This window comes from Rattus norvegicus, chromosome 1 (genome assembly GCF_036323735.1).
Source record: "Rattus norvegicus strain BN/NHsdMcwi chromosome 1, GRCr8, whole genome shotgun sequence".
NCBI lineage: Eukaryota > Metazoa > Chordata > Mammalia > Rodentia > Muridae > Rattus > Rattus norvegicus.
The window spans coordinates 250,553,115-250,574,949 of NC_086019.1; the positions used below are offsets into that span (position 1 = coordinate 250,553,115).

Below are 21,835 nucleotides of genomic sequence, written 5' to 3' on the forward strand. Positions count from 1 at the left end.
GTTCCAAGGGATCTGATGCCCTCTTCTGGCTTCCATGGGTACTTGCAATACACCTGGTACACATACAAACAGGCACAAACATATAACAAATTTAAAAATACATAATTTTTTTAAATAGAGAGTAAAAGTCAATTAGCAGCTAAGACCCATGGCCCTTCATAGGCACATGACCTACCCTTCCTCTTGAGAGACATTAAAGACCTGAAGAATCCTGATGCTGGGCCAGCCCCACCAGGCAACTTAAGGTCCACTTCACCCATCAGCTGAGCCAACTCAGTTCCAGGCAAATCAACAAGTCTTGTGATATTGCTGACCACCAACTCAGTGAACACCTCTGGTTTCTCATGTCGGAGTTTCTCCACAAAAAAGTCAGGATTGAAGATAATAGGCTGGCCTCGAAGGGGAGAGTCATTGCAAATGACAAAATTGCAAATGGCATCACTGGAAAAGAAAAATCAAACAGAAGATTCTTTGGAGGAATAGTTTTTGTCTCTCACTTCCCAGCCCAGGGTTTGGCAGTTCCCAAGTTTACACACAGTAGAAGATTCCTAACAGGCAGCTTCCTCCGACAGAAGCAGCTGACCCTGGAGTCTGCTCTTCACAGCCAAAGAGCATTCACAGAATGGAAGAGGCTTACAGCTACATAAGGGTATACATTAATTCAGCTAGGTCCACAGACAGGCTTTAGCTGTTAGACCATTTAGTTAGTGGTTGTGCATGCTAGTTAAGTTCTCAGTGACATTATGCCGTGAGATCTAAACCCGTTTTTCCTTTTAAACCTTTCACTCTGCATGCCTCTGATTCATGAGTTATTATGGAAGTCTAACTCTTGCTTGGAAAGGCTCTCCTCTACAAGGCCCTGACCTTCATATGTAAGAACTCAATCGCTGGGCCAGGAAGACAGCCAGGCCCGATGACCTGAGTTTGATACCTGACTCCCACAGCTGTCCTCTGATCCCCACATCATGCTGCACACACTCACAACAACACACAAAGTAAATACGTGTCAAAAATGGTTTTAAGTATAAAATTTCTAAAAATAACTCTACGGTTGTGCATGGCAGCACACGACTCATCTCAGCTTTCTCCATGAGGCTGAGGTGGGAAGACTGGAAGCCAAAGAGCAGCCTATATAATCAGACCCTAATTCAAAAAGTAGTTTTAAAGAGATGGCTTGGCAGAAACCTGAGTCAGGGAGCTCACCAGTAACCGCCAGTAACTACAGCTCCAGAGGATCTGAATTTTTTTTTTTTACAAAAATTCTAAAAATAATGATTATTACTAAGTTAAATGTAATAAAAATAAGAATGCACTACTCCACCTCCTATAGCACGCATATCATTGTTTGCACTCATCATTGATTACCCCTAACGGCCAGTTCTAATCCTTATCACATACACGCAGTCATCAGTTACATAACAGATGAATACATGTAACACATCACAAAGGAGTACTTATCATCTTTCAGCAGAGCAACGTTACATTCACCTGACTCATAGAAATACTGTCACAGTAAAACATCCACTGCACCCAGGCTATCAAGTACTGTTCCAGGAAAAGTTATGTCTCTAAATATTAAACAGATCTAATCAGCAGCACATCTTGCTAACCCAACATGACCTTCCTTCACAGTGCTGGGCTTTTGCATGGTAGCAAGCACTCTTCCCAGCAGTATCCCCAACCTTGGCTGGTTGGTGGGTTGGCTGGTTGGTGGGTTGGGTTGGGTTGTTTTTTGAGACAAGATCTCTCACACTACAGCCAAAGCTGGCCTGCAATTCACTCTCTAGCCCTACTGCTCAACCTCCCAAACACTGGGATTACATGTGTAAACTACCATAGCCAGTTCATCATTTCTGTTAGTGGTACTGGGGTTAAGCCCAGGACTTAGTACACGCTAGGCAACCACTCTTCCACCGAGCCACTTCCTCAGCCAGGCTGAGAACTTAGTAACAGTACAATGAAAAGTTCATCAAAGTCAATCAGTACTTCCTTGAAAATCAATGACTGTAATCTCAACAGCCCCGATCTTTAGTCTCTGACTACTATATGCACTTTACCATAAGAAATCACAAAGAATTTAGGACCAGCAAAATGGCTTAGCCAGTAAAAGTACTTGCCACCAAACCTGACAACCTGAGCCTGATCCCTGGAGCCACAGGAAAGGACAGAATCAACTCCTACAAATTGTCCTTTGACTTACTGACAGACAGACAGACAGACAGACAGACAGACACACACACACACACACACACACATACACACACACACACACACAAATAAAATTTATTTTTTACAGCAGAAGTCACATCAGAATTTCGAGCTCTGGGTGTGTGGGCAGATGTCACTGAGGAGCACGTAGAAGCTTATCCTCTCAGCCTTCCACAGTAGCTCACACGGATTTGCTACATAAACCATAGCACGTCAGTTTATACGCCAGTTACAATCAGAAGCTTTCACCCTTTGACAAGAGCCTCTTTTGTCAGTGTCAGTTATTACAGGACAAAAACAAAGTCACTATGGAGGAAGTACTGTCTATAATCACTGCAAATGAGAAATTACCATAAGGGAAAAAAATCAGGAAATGCACAGCACAACAAAATAACCATGAGGTTATCTATCATTTAATGTAATTCCCATGCCTTTTAAATCTGAATAACTGGTTTCTGACCAAATTATCTCTAACATTAATGTATATAAAGCACATTATGCCCTATCCTGAAATAGAAATTTGTATTCATGTAAAAGCCTATGGACTTGCACTATTTTAACATCCGGAACATGACTGGTTAAGAATGAGATTTTAGCCACACTATCCCTTCCAGTCCTAAACTGGATCAAACACATACCCTTGAAAAGGAACAAGAAACACAAAGCCCTCCTTCGTACCAGCCATTACCCTAAAAATATGCTTTCTCCTAAACAGCTTGAAGAGGTGAGGCTGCCCTAAGGAAAGAAGATGCACTGGGAACCCTGATATGCATGGTTTGGCATAAACCACCCCATCTTCTTTCCCCTCTGTGCCACACCCCACTCTCTGCCCCTGTTCATTCACCCTTACGATACCACACTTTTTCCTTAAGCAAATTATTTTTTAACTTCTCCTTCATTTTTTGGAGTAGAGCACCTGGTACAAGGACTAGTGAGTCAGAAATAATTTAAAGTAAGATGAGAAGAGACGGAAGATAGTTAAGAGAGGTTTTCTTCTGTAGTTCCCCCATATTACCAAGCCCACTAATCCCTTCCCAAAGAGCACCTGCTTCCACAACACAAAGCTAGCCATATCTTTGACTGACTGTGTATGACATAAGACATTTCTAAGACTAAAAAATAATAGCATCCTATTCTACAAGATTTTTAAACTAAGTTCGCTCAAGTTCAAGAAAAATTAAACTTCTTACATAAACGCCGAAAGCTTCTGATGAGGCATTGCTAAGTGCAAGCGACAGGAAAAAGCTTTCTCCTACTGTGACAAAGGACTCTCCTTTCTGGCCCCGTGCAACCTACACAAATTCCAGGCATGTAGGAGGCACAAGGACATATTATGGGGCCTGAAAGGCAATACTTACCAAGGCCTGCGGGTTGTTCTGCAAGGAGGAACAAAACAGAACTAGACAAGCTAATTGTACTTGCTAGTCTCTGAGTGAAACTCAGCATAAGACTCCTTCACCACTTCTACACGCGGGCTATAGAAAATGGAACATCACATAACGTGAGCACATAGGAGTTTCATAATATGGAGGAAGGATGATCTCTACATCATACACACACACACAAATTCCAGCTTCCAGAAGCCAAATTTTGTTTTAGATTTTTTATGTGTATGTGTGTGAACCTGTATGAGTTTGTACTCCAAGTGCATGCAGGTGCCCACTGGAACCAGAACTAATCAGATCCCTGGAACTTATAGATGGTTGTACCTGACATGGGTACAAGGAACCAAAGCAGAGTCCTCTGCAGAAGCAGTAAGTATTCTTAACTGTTGAACCATCTTTCTAGTCCAGCTTAGGCTGTGAAGTAAAAATTCCAGTGCTAGATTTGGGATACTTCCCACTGGTCAGGGAGACCCCTGAGACTCCAAAACAGTATAAGCTACTGTTAATCGATCATAATGGTAGACACCACACAATTTGGTTGAAGGACTTAGAAAAATCAGGCCAGAATTGAGCTAGACATTTCCTTGCTACAGCGAGATTTCACACTGCCTGGAAGGCGCAATGCAGACTGACTTCTTAACCATGAAGTTGGTTGATGGGAACCAACCTCTTAACAATGGACCCTGCCTGTTATAAAACTCAGATGCCAGGCAAGATGTGCCATGGGAAAATAGCACCATGACTAAAGTGGTGGTGGCAGACAACTGCCTTCTGACAGGACTTGACCCCTACTCCACATTGGGAGGTCATAGGTCTAGCAGGAACCTACAGTTGCTGTTTGGCTAGTGAGCATGCTGTCCAATCTATCCACAGATTGTGCTACTCTCACCTTATGAAGTGGAGCCTTTTGTCCAATCAGCTGTTCAGTGATAGCCTTAAGTTGTCCATGTTCCAATAAATTAACCCTCACCAAGCTTATGCTAACTGCCAGGTCACAGAGGAAGGTGAAGAAAAGTAAGGGAGGTTTTGGTGAAAAGAAGGAGTTCAGGAGGAATGGGATAAAAGAGGGGAATAGGGATAGAAATGATCAAAATACACTATATAAATATGTGAAGTGGTCAAAGAATAGTATTTTAATTCAAGACAATATGGATCTAAACAAGGAACAAGAAACATTAAAAAAAAATTTACAGGGGCTGGGGATTTAGCTCAGTGGTAGAGCGCTTACCTAGGAAGCACAAGGCCCTGGGTTCGGTCCCCAGCTCCGAAAAAAAGAACCAAAAAAAAAAAAAAAAATTTACAGACCAGGTGTTTTGTTTGGGGAGGAGTTACCTGTGGGGGAGGGTCTCATTAGTGTTTCTTCTATTCTGTGTTTAAGAATAGAACCCAGGGCTTCATGCATGCTAAGAGAACACTCTGTCACTAAGCTCTATCCCTGGAAACAGTATTTAAGAAGAATCAATCAAGGTAAAGAAAGCTCAAAGACCCAGTTACCGAGGCCCAGCAGTGATTTGTGGAAGGCGTCAAGGAAATCAAAAGTGGACGTTGTTTAATGTTACATGCAGATGAGAGCTCATTGGGTAAGGGCTCCTGCTGTCATGCCAGACAACCTGAATGGGACCCTAGACTATAAAAGTGATCAGTGGGGGCTGGAGAGATGGCTCAGCGGTGAAGAGCACTGACTGCTCTTCCAGAGGTCCTGAGTTCAATTCCCAGCCACCACATGGTGGCTCACAACCATCTGTAATGGGATCCGATGCCCTCTTCTGGTGTGTCTGAAGACAGCTACAGTGTACTTACATATAAATAAATAAATCAAAAAAAAAGTGATCAGTGTATTGCACACACTTGTAATCCCAGTACCGAGGCGAAGACAGGATCCCTGGGGCTCGCTAACCAGTCTAGCCAAAGTGAAAAGATATAAAACCAAAACCCACATGGAAGATGTTGAATACTTATCTCTATTAAAATTTTTCATATCACTGTATGGCTCAGCAGGTAATGGCAATTGCTATGCAAGCCTGGCAACTCAAGTCACACACACGCACACACACACACAAATCATATGTGCTCTCCATAATGAATCACATGCCTCTACAGGAGCACAAAGACTTTACTCATGAGGTTCTATTAGGTAGCTTGTGGCTCTGAAGTGCCGAACCTTAGTTGTTAGAATCATAGCCTGGACCCTGGCAGCTCTGTCTTCAATAAACCAACTAAACAGACAACAAGAAGTGAAAATCAAAGGAAAACGTATTCATTGTGGCCAAGAGAAAGAGGAAAGGGGATACCATCACACACACACACACACACACACACACACACACACACACCCCAGTCCACACACACACACACACACACACACACACACACACACACACACACACCCCAGTCCATCTTCAGGGGTCCTGATACTACGTTACATTTTTTTAGGTTTTTGGTTTTTGTTTGAGGAGCTTGGTTGTTCTGTTTTTGACACATGTTTTTCTGTGTAGCCCTGGCTGTCCTCCAACTCTGTAGAGCAGGCTGGCCTTGAACTCACAGAGATCTGCCTGCCTCTGCTTTAGATAGAAGACAAGTGGGCAAGTGGTATGCACAATTAAGAAGTTAAGATCAAGTGGTCTGACAAGCTGAGAGTTCTTTGTGAAATCTATTTCCAGAAAACAAGTTCTCCCTCTGGCCTGTACCATGGCTCCAGCACTTTCCTTCTTTCCAATTTTCCTGAGAAAATTCTAATTTTGTGGGGTCCATTTTTAGCTCAGTACTCTGGCAGCTAAAGGGAAATGAATAGTTTTGTCTTAGTCAGTGTTCTATTACTGTGAAGAGACACCACGACCAAGGCAACTCTTAGTTAAGAAAGCATTTAATTGGGAGTTTGCTTACAGTTTTAGAGAGTTAGTTCATTATCTTCATGAAAGAAGCAGACAAGCATGGACTAGCTAGTTTTACATAGATGAGAGTATCGTGATCCACAGGTAGCAGGCAGAAAAAAGAGACACTGAGCCTGGCATGGGTGGCTTTTGAGGCCTCAAAGCCCACTCCCAGTGGCAACACCTCCTCCACTAAGGCTGTACCTACTTGAACAAGGCCACACTCTTAAACCTTCCCTAAACAGTCTACTAGCTAGGGATGAGATAGTCAAATATATGAGCTTTGGGGCTATTCTCACTCAAACCACCATAATCTTCATTCTGTCAAGACATGGCAGTCAAACCTAGAGCCCACACATGCTAAGGAAACATCCTACTAATCTACATGCACACTCTTTCAGTTCTGTGGTTCGTGGACACATGTGTGTACAGGTGTGCCCACCATGCACATACACATGGAGGCAGGAGTCTTCTCCTATTGCTGTCTCCACTTTATTTTTTAAAACAAAGGTCTCGATGAACCTGGAGCGCCCAGTGAGTTCCAAGGATCTACGTATCTCTCTGAGTGCTGGGATTACAGACCATGCCTGTAATCACTTGGAGGAGGAATCTTGAGGATCAGAAGTTCGAGCTCAGCTTTGAGACAAGTTCCCAGGTGCTAGTAAGGCTGTTATAAATCACTGAGCCATGAAAAGGGAGGAGGCTTGAGGCTAACATGGCAAAATGCTTAGATCTGCTGGGCCTGAGGAATAGAATATGTGTTACTCTATACACGTCTGTGTAGAAACGACATTCCATGACAAAGAACTGGGGTTTCTTGTGGGTGTGGGGGTATTTTGTTGTTGTTTTTGATTTTTAAGTAGCAAAGTAATTTGGTCCTAAATCTTCTTTCAACCAACATTGAACATCATAATGGAGTTGGGAATGCAGCTCCAAGGTCTAGCATGTGCTTGGCATCTGTGAGGCCTGGCTTAATGCCCAATGCAAAACAGCAAAGCAAATAAGCAAAAATCAGAAAATAACCAAACTATATAATTTCCTTATTTTCATTGTGCGGAAGAGCAGTGATGGCACATACCTTTAATCTCAGGGTACAAAGAGGAGACATGGGCAGGTAGATCTCTTGAGTTCAAAGCCAGCCTGGTCCAAAGAGAGAGCTCTGAGACGGCCAAGGCTACTCTACCTCGAAAAACCAAAACAACAAAACAAACAAAAAAATAAAGTAAGAGCTATAAAAAGTTGGGCCAGGGGGTTGGAGATTTAGCTCAGCGGTAGAGCGCTTGCCTAGCGAGCGCAAGGCCCTGGGTTCGGTCCCCAGCTCCGGGGGGGGAAAAAAAAAAAAAAGTTGGGCCAGGAAAAGGGTGGGAAGGCTTGCCTCACAAGCATGAATCCAAGCCTGGTGGTGTAGCCGCAGCTTACAATCCAGAGCTGGAATAGGGAGACAAAGATTCTAGAGCTCAGGGCCAGCAGGCTTAGTTAAATGGGCAACTCCCAGGTCTTAGTGAGAGATCCTAAGATCCTGTCTCAAAAAAGAAGCCCTTGGTCTAGGTCTAATCCCTGTACAAAAAAAAAAAAAAAAAAAAAGGACAGGTATGTCAGAAGCAGGAAATAGGGAAATGAGTAATTAGGAGTGTGGGTAAACAAATAAACAGCTATCTCCAATAAGGGCAGAGCCCAGAGTCCCTTACAACCTGGTTGCAGTCCTCAGTGATTTCTCTTACCACTAGATGGTGCGTACTCTGCATGGAAAGTGATACGCTGGCAGAACGAGCAGGAGACAAGATCCACCTTTGAAAAGATCAACTAAAGAGAACTGAAATTCAAGTGCTTCTGAGGGCACTAAAGCCATGAACCCGCACAGCTCCAGGGAGCAAGCCCAGCATCCTGCAGATGGGTCTTTTGGCTGACTCTATCCAAACTAGAAACCCACAAAACTAAATGTTTCCTTCCTGATGAATTGCTTAACTTGATTTGTTCTCCAAGAACCACAACCTTGGCAGCTTTTCTCAAAATATGAGCTATATTTAAAGTTGTCTGAACCTGACTTACCACCCTGTAAGAAGTATTCACTCTCTTGCTGTGTTTTTCGACCCTAAGAGACTCTGAAACGCGGTGTTAAGTGTGTCCCTTTATTGGAGGACCTATTAGAAAAGGAATAAAGTAACAAATAAAACTAATATATCCTCCCCCTTCCTGCATTCTCCATAGCAAGTTTTAGGTTGGATCATGAAAGCTATACATAGAGAAGACAAAACGGGCCACGTGCCCAGCCTACAGGCTTTAAAGCTACAGCAAACAGTCTCTCTTGGGCAGTAAGCAGCACCACATGGTTTTACAGCACGGTACCCACTTCTTAACTAATCTTGTAGAACATTTAAACCCTAAAGTCTGCCCTTAAGAGACAATGTCCTGCCAAGATTCTGTAATGTAATCTTATCTCCCACATGCCAACCATCTCCAAAATGTATTCAGCCCCTATATTTGCTCTCAACTTAAACTTAACTGAAGCCACAAGAACAACTTGACATGAACTGACAGAGGGAAAAGAAGCCTTGGCTAAACTTACCTCCTGACCCACACACTGGAATCTAATGGGAGATTGCGTTCCCCAGAATAACAATGCTGTTCTCAGTCGAGACACTGAGTTACACTTCTCAGAGTATCCATGACGCTACTTTATTAGCTTATTGGTAATGTTTATCCTTTGGAGTAGCAAAGGAATTGGCAGTGCTCTTGTGGTTAGCTCCTCCCATAATTTCCTTCCTCCACACAATGTACAATGAGAAGGAAGCTAATTGCAGTAGAAAAGTAACACCACTGGGCTTATGAAATGGCTCAGTGGGTAAAGCGTTTCCTGCCAAGCCTGAGACCTGTGACCCCTAGGACCTATGGTGAAAAGAGAACCAACCCTTGAAAGCTATCCAAAATGTGCCATGACACAACACACAATAATGGGGGTAGGGGATATTGTTGTTCTTTTAAACATGAGGGAGGGCTGGGCAGAGGAGGCATGAGCCTTTAATCCCAGTAGTTGGGAGGCAAAGGCCAATGGATCTCTGTGAGTTCAAGGCCAGCCTGGTCTATAGGGGCTGGCAAGACAGCTCACTAACTAAGAGTACTTGCTGAGCTTCCAGAGGACCAAGAGTAGTTCTCAACACCCACATCAACCAGCTGCACACATGTGCCACACACAGACATACACACATCCATAAAAAGAATTTTTTAAAGAAACATCAAAATTACCAATTCGGGAATGTTTCTATAGAATATTTTGCTACCAGGGTCTCTCTCACTCCTCAAATAAATAAAGTCAAAGGCTTAGACGGTTGTTTTCTGTAGACTTTAAAATGGCAAGAATCGCAGGCAGTTAGTACTGGAATCAGTTCTACACTACATCTGTGAGTTCCAAATCCAAAATGATAAGTACTGTCCAAGAATAAGCCAATGCTTTTGCTTTAGAGGATCTTACTGAAAATTCATTAGTTTGGAGGATTGTTTGTTTTCCTTTTGTCTCTGTGTAGTCCTGGCGGTCCTGGAACTCACTCTGGAGACCAGGCTGGCTTCAAATTCAGAGATCCATCTACCTCTGCCTCCCAAAAGCTGGGATTAAAGGACTGTACCACCACCATCTGGCCTCTTTGTTTTGTTTTTTGATGTCTTGATTTTCTTGAGACAGGTCTCACAATTGTAGCCCAAGTTCATCTTAAACTCGCCATCTTCCAGCCTCAATAGCCTGTGTGCTGAGATTTACAGGTATGTGCTCATATCTGATCTTCAGTTCTTTAAACTTGTATTATTGTTAGCATATAGTCATTACACAGAAAAGATATATAACATACATTCATTGTCCAAGATAATGGACTTTGGTTGTGGTTATGTTTTTTGAGACAGGGTCTCATGTAGCCCAGGCTGGCTTTAAGTACTCTACATAAGATGTGGCTGACCTTGAACTCTGATTCTCCTGCCTCTACCTCACTAGTGCTATGCTTACAGGTGTTCACCACCACACCTAGTTACACTATTTTGACTTTAAAACAAACAAACAAACAAACAAAAGGATAGTGATGTAGTTCAGCAACAGATGCCTCCCAGGCACCACAAAGAGAAAGGTAGGGGCAAGAAACATGAGAGGAGCACGGGATAGACGCACAGAGAGGCTCCATTGTAGGTAACTGCATAGATCTTGGGGTGGAGCTCTTCACCCTGTGCTCTATTATGGCTTGTATTTATTGCAGATTTTTTGGTACTAACCTATTATCTACTAAATAGGTTTTAAAAAAGGAAATAAAGGGGTTAGGGATTTAGCTCAGTGGTAGAGCGCTTGCCTAGTAAGCACAAGGTCCTGGGTTCGGTCCTCAGCTCCGGAAAAGAAAAAGAAGAAAAAAAAAAAGGAAATAAAAAGGACAAGGAAAATAGAGCCCAGAAACATGCTCACATAGTACCTGAAACTTTGATATATAATATCAATTACTTCACAAATATTAATGAAATATCAGGTTTCATAAAAAGAAAAAAATATATAACAATTTTCTTTTAATGGCCCTACCAATCAAACAGCAAATTACACTCCAAAAACGAGGTTTTAATTCAGTCTCTTCTAAGTTGAATGGAATCAGCAAAGCCCCATTTTGGGGCTTCAGTTAATAAAAGAACATTCAATCCCCTATATCAATTTGTCTCTTTTCTAAATCTCCAAATCCCAGAACATACAGATATAATTTTTTTTTCTTTTTTTCGGAGCTGGGGACCAAACCCAGGGCCTTGCACTTGCTAGGCAAGGGCTCTACCGCTGAGCTAAATCCCCAACCCCCAGATATAATTTTATACATAGATATTTTTAAAGTTTTTAAAATAACAGCACTTTACAAATTCAAATGTTTGTACAGCATTTACTAAGCCGACTATTAAGTCATCACCATTTGAAAAAGAAACCCAGATTAAAGGAGGCTTTAGACCCGTATCTGCTCTGGATGAGCCTGCTCAGTAAACATGGAGCTTGGGTTCTCCAGATCACCCTAGTGAAGATGGCCTGATGCAGGGCAGATGCCCCACTCCAGACAGGACTACCAACGTAAGGAATCCTGCTAACCAATCCTCAACATCTCAGTGGTCTAACAGACAGCAGTCATTCCTACTTGTCTCTCTCCTTTCCCTAGGCTTTTCTTCCTAGAGCAAACCCTTTCAGTCCCCAAAGATATTAATTATATGTATTACTGCCCAGTACTGAATCTACAGCTGTTTCTATGACCACTGCTACAAGACATTGGTCTCACAGAAGCCTTTCTCATAGAGTGAATGTCTCCTAAGGACATGCTTGAGATGCCAAAGACAGAGTTATGCGGCATATCTGTAAACGCTAGGCTACACACCTTGGCCGGTGAGATGCCTCAGTGAGTAAAGGCACTCACTGCCAAGCCTCAGAGCCCAAGTGTGATCCTCAAATCCACTTGGTGGAAGAAGAGGACTGTGAGTTAACTTCTGCCCTCCTGTGCATGCATTGTGGCACCTAAGAGTGCACAAGCACACACAAGCACAATAGATAATAGATTTTAAAATCGTTTAGTCCCACTAATTAAACGGGCCTGTGGGTGCAACTCAGTCAGAAGACTTGCCTAGCGTGCATGAAGTCCAGCACCACATAAAACAGGGCTTGGTGGCGTGCCAGTAACTCCAGCACTTGGGAGGTAGAGGAAGGATGTTCAGAAGCTCAAGGCTGGGGTCCCCTGGATTACATGAGAGGCTCTGTTTCCAAAAAAAAGGAAATAAATAAGCCTCACAGGAACCCCAAATTTATCTCCTGCAAAATGCAATTGACCAGTGCATGGGAGGCTGAAACAAGTTCCAATCCAGCCTAGCTATTTAGCAAGAACCTAGGTCAATAAGAGTATTGGAAGGTTCAGGTTCAGATAAAACTCTGTTCGTCATTTAGTTAACGGTTTCAAATTTTACATTCAGTTGGCAGTAGCCCCATGGAAGAATTCAAAGTCCTCTTGCTGTGGAACAGTATTTCATTTGTCCTCGTTTTCATTACAATTCAGGATTTTCAGAGTTGGAAGAGGGATAATCTAATGACATTTACCAACCCACAGGCATAGTTGGGGGGCGGGGGTAGGGGGGTCAATAACCATTTATGGGTAAGTCAAAGAGTGGAAAACTCCTCCATACAAAACAGTAACATACCAAAACAAGCCCATCAGGGCTCAGGAAGAATCACAAACTCGGTTCCCCAAAATTCTTGGATCCTCTGTTCTGTACTAACTCCATACCAAAGCATAGATAGCATTGATCACACTCTGACAATGTAAATAACCTCATTATATCGGAGTGCATCAATCCCCGATATTAGAATTTAGTTAAGACAGGCTCCGCTTTATGACAGGGACAGTACCCATTCAAGAAGAAATGAGGCCACAACTTCAAGGAAACATAAAAATCTATCATATTTTGAATAGTATTTGCCAGGATGGGTACTATGAGCTTTAAATAGGTTGTCATTCCATCCATGTTCTGAAATAAGTATCCTTATGTTCATTTACAGACGAAGGCTGAAGCCGAGAGAGGTCAGCCAGCTGGGGGACAAAAAACCTTTAACCATCATCACTCAAGTCGCGGTTCTGACTAAAGCTCTGAGGCTGTCCCGAAAGACATTTAAAGTTCCCAGGACTTTGTTGGGTTCTCTAAACCGCTCTGGGCTTCAATTTCCATTCAAAACGCTCGGCGCCAGGGCTGACACGGAGGCCGTGGCCCCAGGGTCTGCAGCCAGAGCGCCAGGAGTGCTCTACGCACCGCTGCAGAACTCGCGAAGAGCAGCGCAGCGGGAAACACAGACCGCAGCGACGCGCCTCAGCCCCCGCAGGAGCGTCGGAGTAGACACCACGAGAGCGAGGAACAAAGCCCGGCCCTGTGGACCACGGTGACTCAAGGGCAGGGCGGCGACATCGCTAGCCCACAGTCCTGTCTCCTAGGCAGCAGGACGGAAAACTTGGCTCACCTCCGGTCGGAGTCGCAGACCGGCGCCTCCCCTCCATTCAGCGCCTCAGCCGCCATCTTCCGCGGCAGCTTGGTCTGCGGCCCCGCCTCGGGCTCCGCCCCTCAGCCATTAGATTGGCTAGGATTTTTTCTAAGCCTTGTACGATTGGATGAGCCTATGGCCCCGCCTAAATAAGAACAGGTCCATGCTACTATTGGTCTATTCAAATATCTAACTGTCATTGGTAACACAGAACCAAAGACACCAGAGAGACACGGTCCCGAGACCTGCCGGGAAATGTAGTTTCTCGTTTTGATTAGCCCAAGTAATTCCTCAGCACATCAGAAATTCCAGTCTACGCTCCCCTCCCCGCTAGGTAAATCTCTGAGTTACAGAACTGTCGATTCTGAAAGTAACTTTAGGAGTCACTTGAAGAGGAAAGGCTCGTGAGATCCCGCCAATCCCCGAGTTTGGTAGGCAGTTAACGGTTGCTAGGGAAAAGGGCTCATCACTCCTAACCCACTTAAACCCCCATGCACCCCACCTCCAGGATCCATAGGCTTAGTAAAAGGGAAGAAAGGCATTTTCTTCAATGGTATGTAGTCAATGGTAAATTGCATATGTTCCTGAAAGCAACATTAAATAAACTCATTGAGACACATACACCCACCGATCATTATATATGTGTATGTGTGTACACACACACACATATACACACATTTGGGGGCTGATCTTCAGGACACAGATTTGGGGGAAAAAAAAAGTCAATATAAAGTCACCAAAAGCACTGGCTAGAATAGAGAGGCAAATTCTGGGCCAGTCAGCCAAGTCTCCTTGGGTGACTTAAGGCCAATGAGAAAATGAGATTAAAAGACATTGTATGCATGTATGAAATTCAGAATTAATAGAAATATTGTGTTTAACAATAAGGGGCAGCTAGAGATGGTTCAGTGGTTCTAAGAACACTTGCTAATTTTTTTTTCTGAGGACTAGAGTTTGGTCCCCTGCACTGAGAGGCTCACAAGGGCTAGTAAGTCCAGCTCCAAAGGATTGATTGCCCTTGGATAGCCTCCAGAGCTAGCCTCCAGGGCACGTGCTCACAGATGCACAGAGACACAGGAAATCTTTTTTTAAAAATAAAAAACACAGATGGTATAGAGCAAAAAGTGGAGGGAAAGAACACTGTGACCCTGACTAAGTTCCTGACCAAGGGAAAAGAACCTTGACCCTAACGACCCCGAGCTCAAAACCAGGGCTAAGAAACAGAATTCCACCAGTCCCTAAACTTGCCCTAAGATCAAGCCACAAAACTCCCACCAACCCCAGGCCAGGCCACCCTGAAAAGCTCTGTCTACATCTCCTGCCCCGCGCCACCAAGAAACCCTGTACAAAACCTGACATCTGCTGAGTTCCCGCTGCTTTTCACCCTAGCAGAAGAAGCCACCCTCCTGGGGTTTTCCCTTCCAATAAATTTCCTGTGTGAGGTTTGTCCTGTGCTGGGACTTTGTGGTATTCCTTGGCTCAGGATTGCTAGGAAATCTCAGGGCAGAGCTCTAACACTTTCATTGGGGAAACCTCCCCATGCTGGAACAGAACTGATGTTACATTTGCATTGGAGGAACCAATCACCCACCCACCCCCACCCTCACCCCTCAACTCCCCCACCCCCACCCACCCACCCCTGCGCCCCACCCCTACCAGAGCTCTAACACTTCTGAAGGGGAAGCCTTTTCCTTCAGAGCTACAACACTTACAGAGGCTGTTATCTGAGTAATGAGTCACGAGACTGATCTGGTCGCCTCGCATGTACTCACGTTCAAGTGTACGCTCACCAACAGGCCTACGCACGTGCACACTAATAAAATAAGTTACTCTCTGAAACGCAAGACTGAGGTGAGGCAGGGAATGTCAGCCAAGAAGAGCTGGCCCCATGTCTTCAACCAACACCATATGTAAAACGCTCAGGGGAGAAGTTGGGAAGGTCTACACGGAATGCATACAGACCTTTTTCTCGTTATTCCCTGAACTATGCATTTTAAAAGGTATTTACGTAGCATTGGCTGTTATAACCTAGACATGATCTAAAGTATATAGAAGGAATGAGTAGGTTTTAAGCAAAACCTATGTCTTATTTCAGGTGTCTGTTGCTGTGATGAAACACCATGACCAAAGCACCTCGATGATGATACTTTGGCTTACAGTTTGTTGGGTTTACAGTTTCCACATCACTGTTCATCACTGAAGGAAGTCAGAACAGGAACTCAAACAGAGAAGAAACCTGGCGTTAGGAGCTGATGCAGAGGCCATGGAGGGGTGCTGCTTACTGGCTTGCTTGCTCTCCATGGCTTGCTCAGCCTGCCTTCTTATAGAATCCAGAACCACCAGCCTAGGGGTGGCACCATCCATAATAGCCTAGGCCCTTCCACATCAATCACTAATTAAGAAAATGCCTTACAGGCCTGCCTATAGCCAGTTCTTTTTTTTTTTTTTTTTTTTTTTTTTTTTTTTTTTTTTTTGGTTCATTTTTTCGGAGCTGGGGACCGAACCCAGGGCCTTGCGCTTCCTAGGTAAGCGCTCTACCACTGAGCTAAATCCCCAGCCCCCTATAGCCAGTTCTTATGAAGGTGTTTTCTCAGTTCCCCTCCTCCTTAATGACTCTAACATGTCAAGTTGACCTAAAACAAGTGAACCCAAATGATTTCATTCTGTACTAGGGACTTGAGCATCAGGGATCCCAGTGTTCTTGAGATGCCAGTCATAGACACCCAGGAACAGCTGCACTTACTGTACACTGTGGCTCAAAGCCTCCTTGCCCAGTCACACAGCCTAGCAGTGGGTCACTTCTGTTCTATTCCACCTGATTGTGAATTCACTTCCCAGAGATTGTGTAGATAGCAACGGTGTAAATCTTGGAGTGGAAATTTGCATGACTTTGTCCCTCACTGAACCTCAATCTTTCATGGTAGAAATAGCTAGAATGCTCTTGCCCTCAAAGACAAGTACTAGTGCTGCCACAGCCTGCATGAGAGGTGGTGTAAGATTGTTCTCCTGTATGTCTTTCTTTATGCTGGGTTTCTCTAGTAGTTTTTCTGTCATTCCTTCTAATGACTTTATCTAAGTTGAGATTGGTCTCTCACTCACTCTTGCTTGCGCTCTCAATCTCTCTCTCTCTCTCTCTCTCTCTCTCTCTCTCTCTCTCTCTCTGTGTGTGTGTGTGTGTGTGTGCGCGCGCGCACCCTCGCGTGCTTGATTCAGTGTCTATTTTCCAGTGTCTCACTCTTTGAAAACAGGACTTGAATTCTCTGTAACTCATGCTGGCCTCAAATTCACGATCCTTTTGCCTCAGCCTCCTAAGTGCTAGGATTGGAGACATGGGTCACCATGCGTGGCTCTGGCCCCCTCTTGCAGGAAGCTCTGCCCACACCGCTCAGTCTCTCAATAAGTTCTGCCCTACTGCAGGGCTTCCAAATAGATTGCTTTTCTGGTTGCCCCCCCCCCCATTTTCCTTTTCCATTTTCCAAGTCTCTGCTTGTATGTCTATGTAATCACCTCGATAAAGGAAGCAGTAAAAGCACAGTTGGCTAGATCAGTAGTGATACAGTTTCATCCAGGCATGACAGAACATGCCTGCAACCCCAGCACCTGGAGAGCTGAGGGGATCACAGCTCTACTGTCTCTAAAAAAAAAAAAAAAAAAAAAAAAAAATCAGTGGTGCTTCAGGAACAGAAGGTTGCTATAAGCACACCTGTACAGACACATGGACTGTATACACAGAAACACACGCACGCACACATACATGCAGAAAGATAGAGAGTAATTTTAGTATAGCCACTCCAACAAAAAAAAAAAAGGAAAGAGAAGAAGGAAGGAAAGAAGGAAGGAAGGAAGGAAGGAAGGAAGGAAGGAAGAAAAACCACTCACACAAGCTCAGCAATCAGCCCTGATTAAAATCACTAGGTGAGTGTTGCTGGGAGGCGGCACCTTTAATCCCAGCACTCAGGAGGCAGGGGCAGATAGATTTCCGAGTTTGAGGCCAGCCTGATCTAGAGTGAGTTCCAGGACAGCCAGGTCTGCACAGAGAAACCCTGTCTGAAGGAGGACAGAGGGAATCAGTGGATGTATTGGTTTGGATGAGATATCCCCCCTAGTCTTGAGTAATTAAGCACTCAGTCACCACTGGGTGGCACTGTTTGGGAGGTTTTGGAGGTGTGGCCTTGCTGGAGAAAGTGTGTCACTGTGGGCTTTCAGAATTCAAGGACTTGCACCATTTCAAGTTCACTCTGTTCAAGTTACGCTTGTGGGTTACAGTGTCAGCCCTCAACTTCCTGCTCCTGCGACCATGCCTCTGCTCTGCCATCACAGGCTCTAACCCTCTGGAACTATAAGCGGAAGCGTACTATGAGCTGCCTTGGACTTCATAAATCCTCTGGTGTTTCATTGCAGCAATAGGAAAGTGACTAATACAAGTCACCGAGAGAGAGAGATGGGTGTCAGGTTTGCTGGAAAGAGAGGTCAGCAAGGGTGGGAGGAGAAGGAGGAGGTAAGGAAGGGGGACATGATCATAGCACATAAGATGAATGAAACTGAAAAAGAATAAAAATATTCTGTTAAAGAAGAAGGGAATAAAATATGTTTTTAGGGCTGGAGAGGTGGCTCAGCGGTTAAGAGCACCAACTGCTCTTCCAGAGGTCCTGAGTTCAATTCCCAGCAACCACATGGTGGCTCACGACCATCTGTAATGGGATCTGATGCCCTGTTCTGGTGTGTCTGAAGACAGTCGAAGTGTATATAATAAATACATCTTTAAAAAAAGATTTTTTAAAAAAAAAATCAACCTGTCTTAGTAGATTTTCTACTATTTCCATAAAACACCTTAACCAAAGCAATTTAGAGAGGAAAGGGTTTATTCAGTTTATGCATAGCAGAGTCCATCATCAAAAGACATCAGGATGGGAACTCAAGCAGGGCAGGAACCTAAGGCAGGAGCTGATGCAGAGGTCAAGGAGGGCTGCTGCTTACTGGCTTGCTCCCCACGGGTTGGTTCCCCATGGCTTGCCCGGCATGCTTATAGAACCCAGGACTACCAGCCTAGGGATGGTTCCACCCATAATGGGCTGGGTCCTCCCCCACCAATCACCAATTAAGAAAATGCCTGACAGCTTGATCGTATGGACGTATTTTCCTCTAATCGAGGTTCCCTCCTTTCAGATAACTCTAGCTTGTGTCAAGTTGACATAAAACTATCCAGCACACAACCCTGCCCCTCATGGCCTTTATAAAGAACTCTCATCTTTGGTGCTGGAGAAAATGCTTAGCTATTAGAAGTACTTATTGCGGGGTTGGGGATTTAGCTCAGTGGTAGAGCGCTTGCCTAGGAAGCGCAAGGCCCTGGGTTCGGTCCCCAGCTCCGAAAAAAGAACCAAAAAAAAAAAAAAAAAAAAAAAGAAGTACTTATTGCTCTTGCCCAGGGAAAAGAGGCAATCCTTCACAACTAAAAATGGCCAAAACCAGGGTTGGAGCAGCAGGATGTCCTATCAGGGGACATTGTCTTACGGCCGCTGGCAACAGCCAGGTCCTAGGCAAAGACCAGCAGAAACGACATCTAGGAGGACTCCACACCTCCTGGGACTGAGCTCAGGCTTGCGACTAGGAGCCAAGAAAACCCTGCCCCTTGCTCCAGAAAGCTCACACACTGACCCCAAGCTGGGGCACCATGCCATTAGGGCTGCCACAGCAGAGATACAAGCTAAGTTCTAAAAACCAGAGCTCTGCCAAGCAGCTGGGCCTGGTACGGCAGCCAGCTCTGAGGGAGCATGGGTGATGGGCACTGTCCTAGATTGCTTTCTACTGCTGTGATAAAGACCATCACCAAAACAACTTGTGGATGAAAGGCTTTATTTGGCTTACATGTCCGAGGTCACAGTCCAATAAGAGACTCCTGTGCAGGAACTGAAGCAGAAACCCCGGAGCAACCCTTCTTTTTTTTTTTTTTTTTTTTTTGGTTCTTTTTTTTGGAGGTGGGGACCGAACCCAGGGCCTTGCGCTTCCTAGGTAAGCGCTCTACCGGAGCAACCCTTCTTACTGCCTTGCTCCTCAGGTTCACGTTTAGCTGCCTTTCTTTTAGCTCCAGGGGTGGCTTGCCCATGACGGCTGGGTTCTCCCACATCAATCACTAATCAAGAAAATGCCCCCAGAGACTTGATCTAGTAGAGACATTATCTCAGCTAATGTTCTGACCGAAGAAAACAAAACCTAATAACACAGTGCCTTTCAGTGGCTGTGAAAGCCTACAGATTAGACCCTTAGAATTGGATCTCCGAATTCTCCCATCAAAAGCAATCAGGAGGGGTTGGGGATTTAGCTCAGTGGTAGAGCGCTTGCCTAGCAAGCACAAGGCCCTGGGTTCGGTCCCCAGCTCCAAAAAAAAGAATAGAAAAAAAAAAAAAAAAAAGCAATCAGGAGGTCCTGCATGACTGGTGATTTCCACTGTAGCAACACACACTCCAGGTTCAGGGAAGGTTGTAGTGAAGTCACTGGAGCTGTGAAAGATAGATCTTGCCCCTGGACCTTTCTCCTCTCCCCTAACTCCTTTCTCCCCCTCCCTCCCTGTCTCCTTTCTACCACCTTGCTCTGCCATCTACTCTCTGCCTCAACTTCCTGCTCCACCCTAGGCCCAGAAGCAACAGAACTGAATGATCGTGAACTTTGATCTTTGGGACAATGAGCCAAAATCCAGCCCTCTCCCTTTAAGTCCGTTGGCTCAGTGTCTTACCATGCAACAAACAGTGACGAAGAGAGCTCAGTGGTAGAGTGTCTTGGTTACTACTATTCTGTTGCCGTTTAGGGACACCACGACCAAGGCAACTTATAAAAAGAAGCATTTGATCTGGAGGGATGCTTACAGTTTCAGGGGATTAGAATTTATGATGGTCACAGCAGGGAGCACTCAGCAGGCAGACAGGCAGACAGGGCTATGGTGTTGGAGCAATAGCAGCCAAGAACACACATCTGATCCACATACATTGCAGGCAGAGAGAGAGAGAGAGACTAGGCCTGGTGAGGGCTTTTGAAATCTCAAAGCCCACCCCTCAGTAATGTACCTCCTCCAACAAGGCCACACCTCCTAATCCTTCCTAAACAGTTTCCACCAACTGGGACCCAAGTAGTCAAACACATGAGCCACAACAGAGGCCATTCTCATTCAAACTTTGTGTAGCATGTAGTAGGCCTTGGGTTTGGTCTTCCAACATCACAAAAAGAAGGGTAAGGGAAGGGGTAGATGGGGAGGTGGGTCTGTGGGCAGGAGTGCTTGCCACAAAAGAGTTTGAACTTAAATCCTCAATATGGCCATATCCCCAGTGTTAAGGGACAAAGAAAGGCAGATTCTGGGAACTCAGTGGTGACCTTCAGGGTCAATGAGAAACCCTGTTTCTTTTTTTTTTTTTTTTTTTTTTTTTTTTCGGAGCTGGGGACCGAACCCAGGGCCTTGCGCTTCCTAGGTAAGCACTCTACCACTGAGCTAAATCCCCAGCGAGAAACCCTGTTTCAAAAAACAAGGTGAGGGGCAGGAGAGATGGCTCAGTGGTTAAGAGCGCTCACTGCTCTTCTGAAGGTCCTAAGTTCAATTCCCAGAACCCACATTGTTATGATCTAAGCAATGGACACCATAAAGTCACACCATGAGACAGATGCCACATGGTAGGTTTATTGTGAGGTATACAGAGGCACCTCTGGGAGTGGGAAAAGAGCGGACCTTGTATAAGGGGACAGAGTACGTGTACATGGGGAGGGCATGTGACTCCTGTCAATAGTGGGAATGTGTCAAACCTTGACAGCTAGTGATAACTTATCGTCTGTTGCTGGGTCTTTGGGGCAAGGGATAAAGATACCCAATTGCTAACACACATGGCAGCTCACAACTGTCTGATGCTGTCTTCTGGTATGCAGATGTACATGCAGATAAAGTACCCAGCTACGTATAATACATAAATAAATATATCTTTAAAAACATACCTGACTTATTTATTGCTCTGACCTTTGCATGCAAGCACACACACACACACACACACACACACACACACACACACATACACACATGCCATGCACACACACACACAGACACACACACACAGACACACACACACACACACACACACACACACACACACCACACTTTTGAAAAGGAAGAGAAAGGAAGGAGAATTCATCATCCTGCTTCACGCCCATGCACTGGGAGATTGCCCTTCAGTACCCGAGACTTACATATCCCCACTCATGGGATTTCATCTTCTTTCAAAGTGGTAAATAGAGAGGGTGGCCTTACTCATTCCTTTACACTTCAAGGCAAATTAAGTCCAAAAGTCCTCCTCCGGAACATGTGAATTCAAAAGAGCATCCTAATT

General features: G+C 44.7%; 1 protein-coding gene across 7 annotated transcripts in view; it reads right to left on the minus strand.

The window, feature by feature from the left end:
* The window catches only part of Arhgap19 (Rho GTPase activating protein 19), a 47,003-nt gene extending 33,412 nt beyond the window's left edge, over positions 1-13,591 (minus strand). For 3 of the 7 annotated variants that reach the window (XM_039101419.2, XM_063273199.1, XM_017590380.2), the window contains exons 1-2: positions 13,455-13,591; positions 176-441 (exon numbers count right to left, since the gene is read on the minus strand). In XM_039101419.2, coding sequence (XP_038957347.1) covers positions 176-441; positions 13,455-13,510 — 322 coding nt within the window. In that variant the 5' untranslated portion in view covers positions 13,511-13,591. Of the gene's footprint in view, positions 1-175; positions 442-3,398; positions 3,473-9,029; positions 9,271-13,454 lie in introns of those variants that run through there. The other 4 variants (XM_063273204.1, NM_001401120.1, XM_063273187.1 and 1 more) reach the window with 4 other exon arrangements.
* Between the last annotated feature and the right edge of the window lie 8,244 nt (positions 13,592-21,835).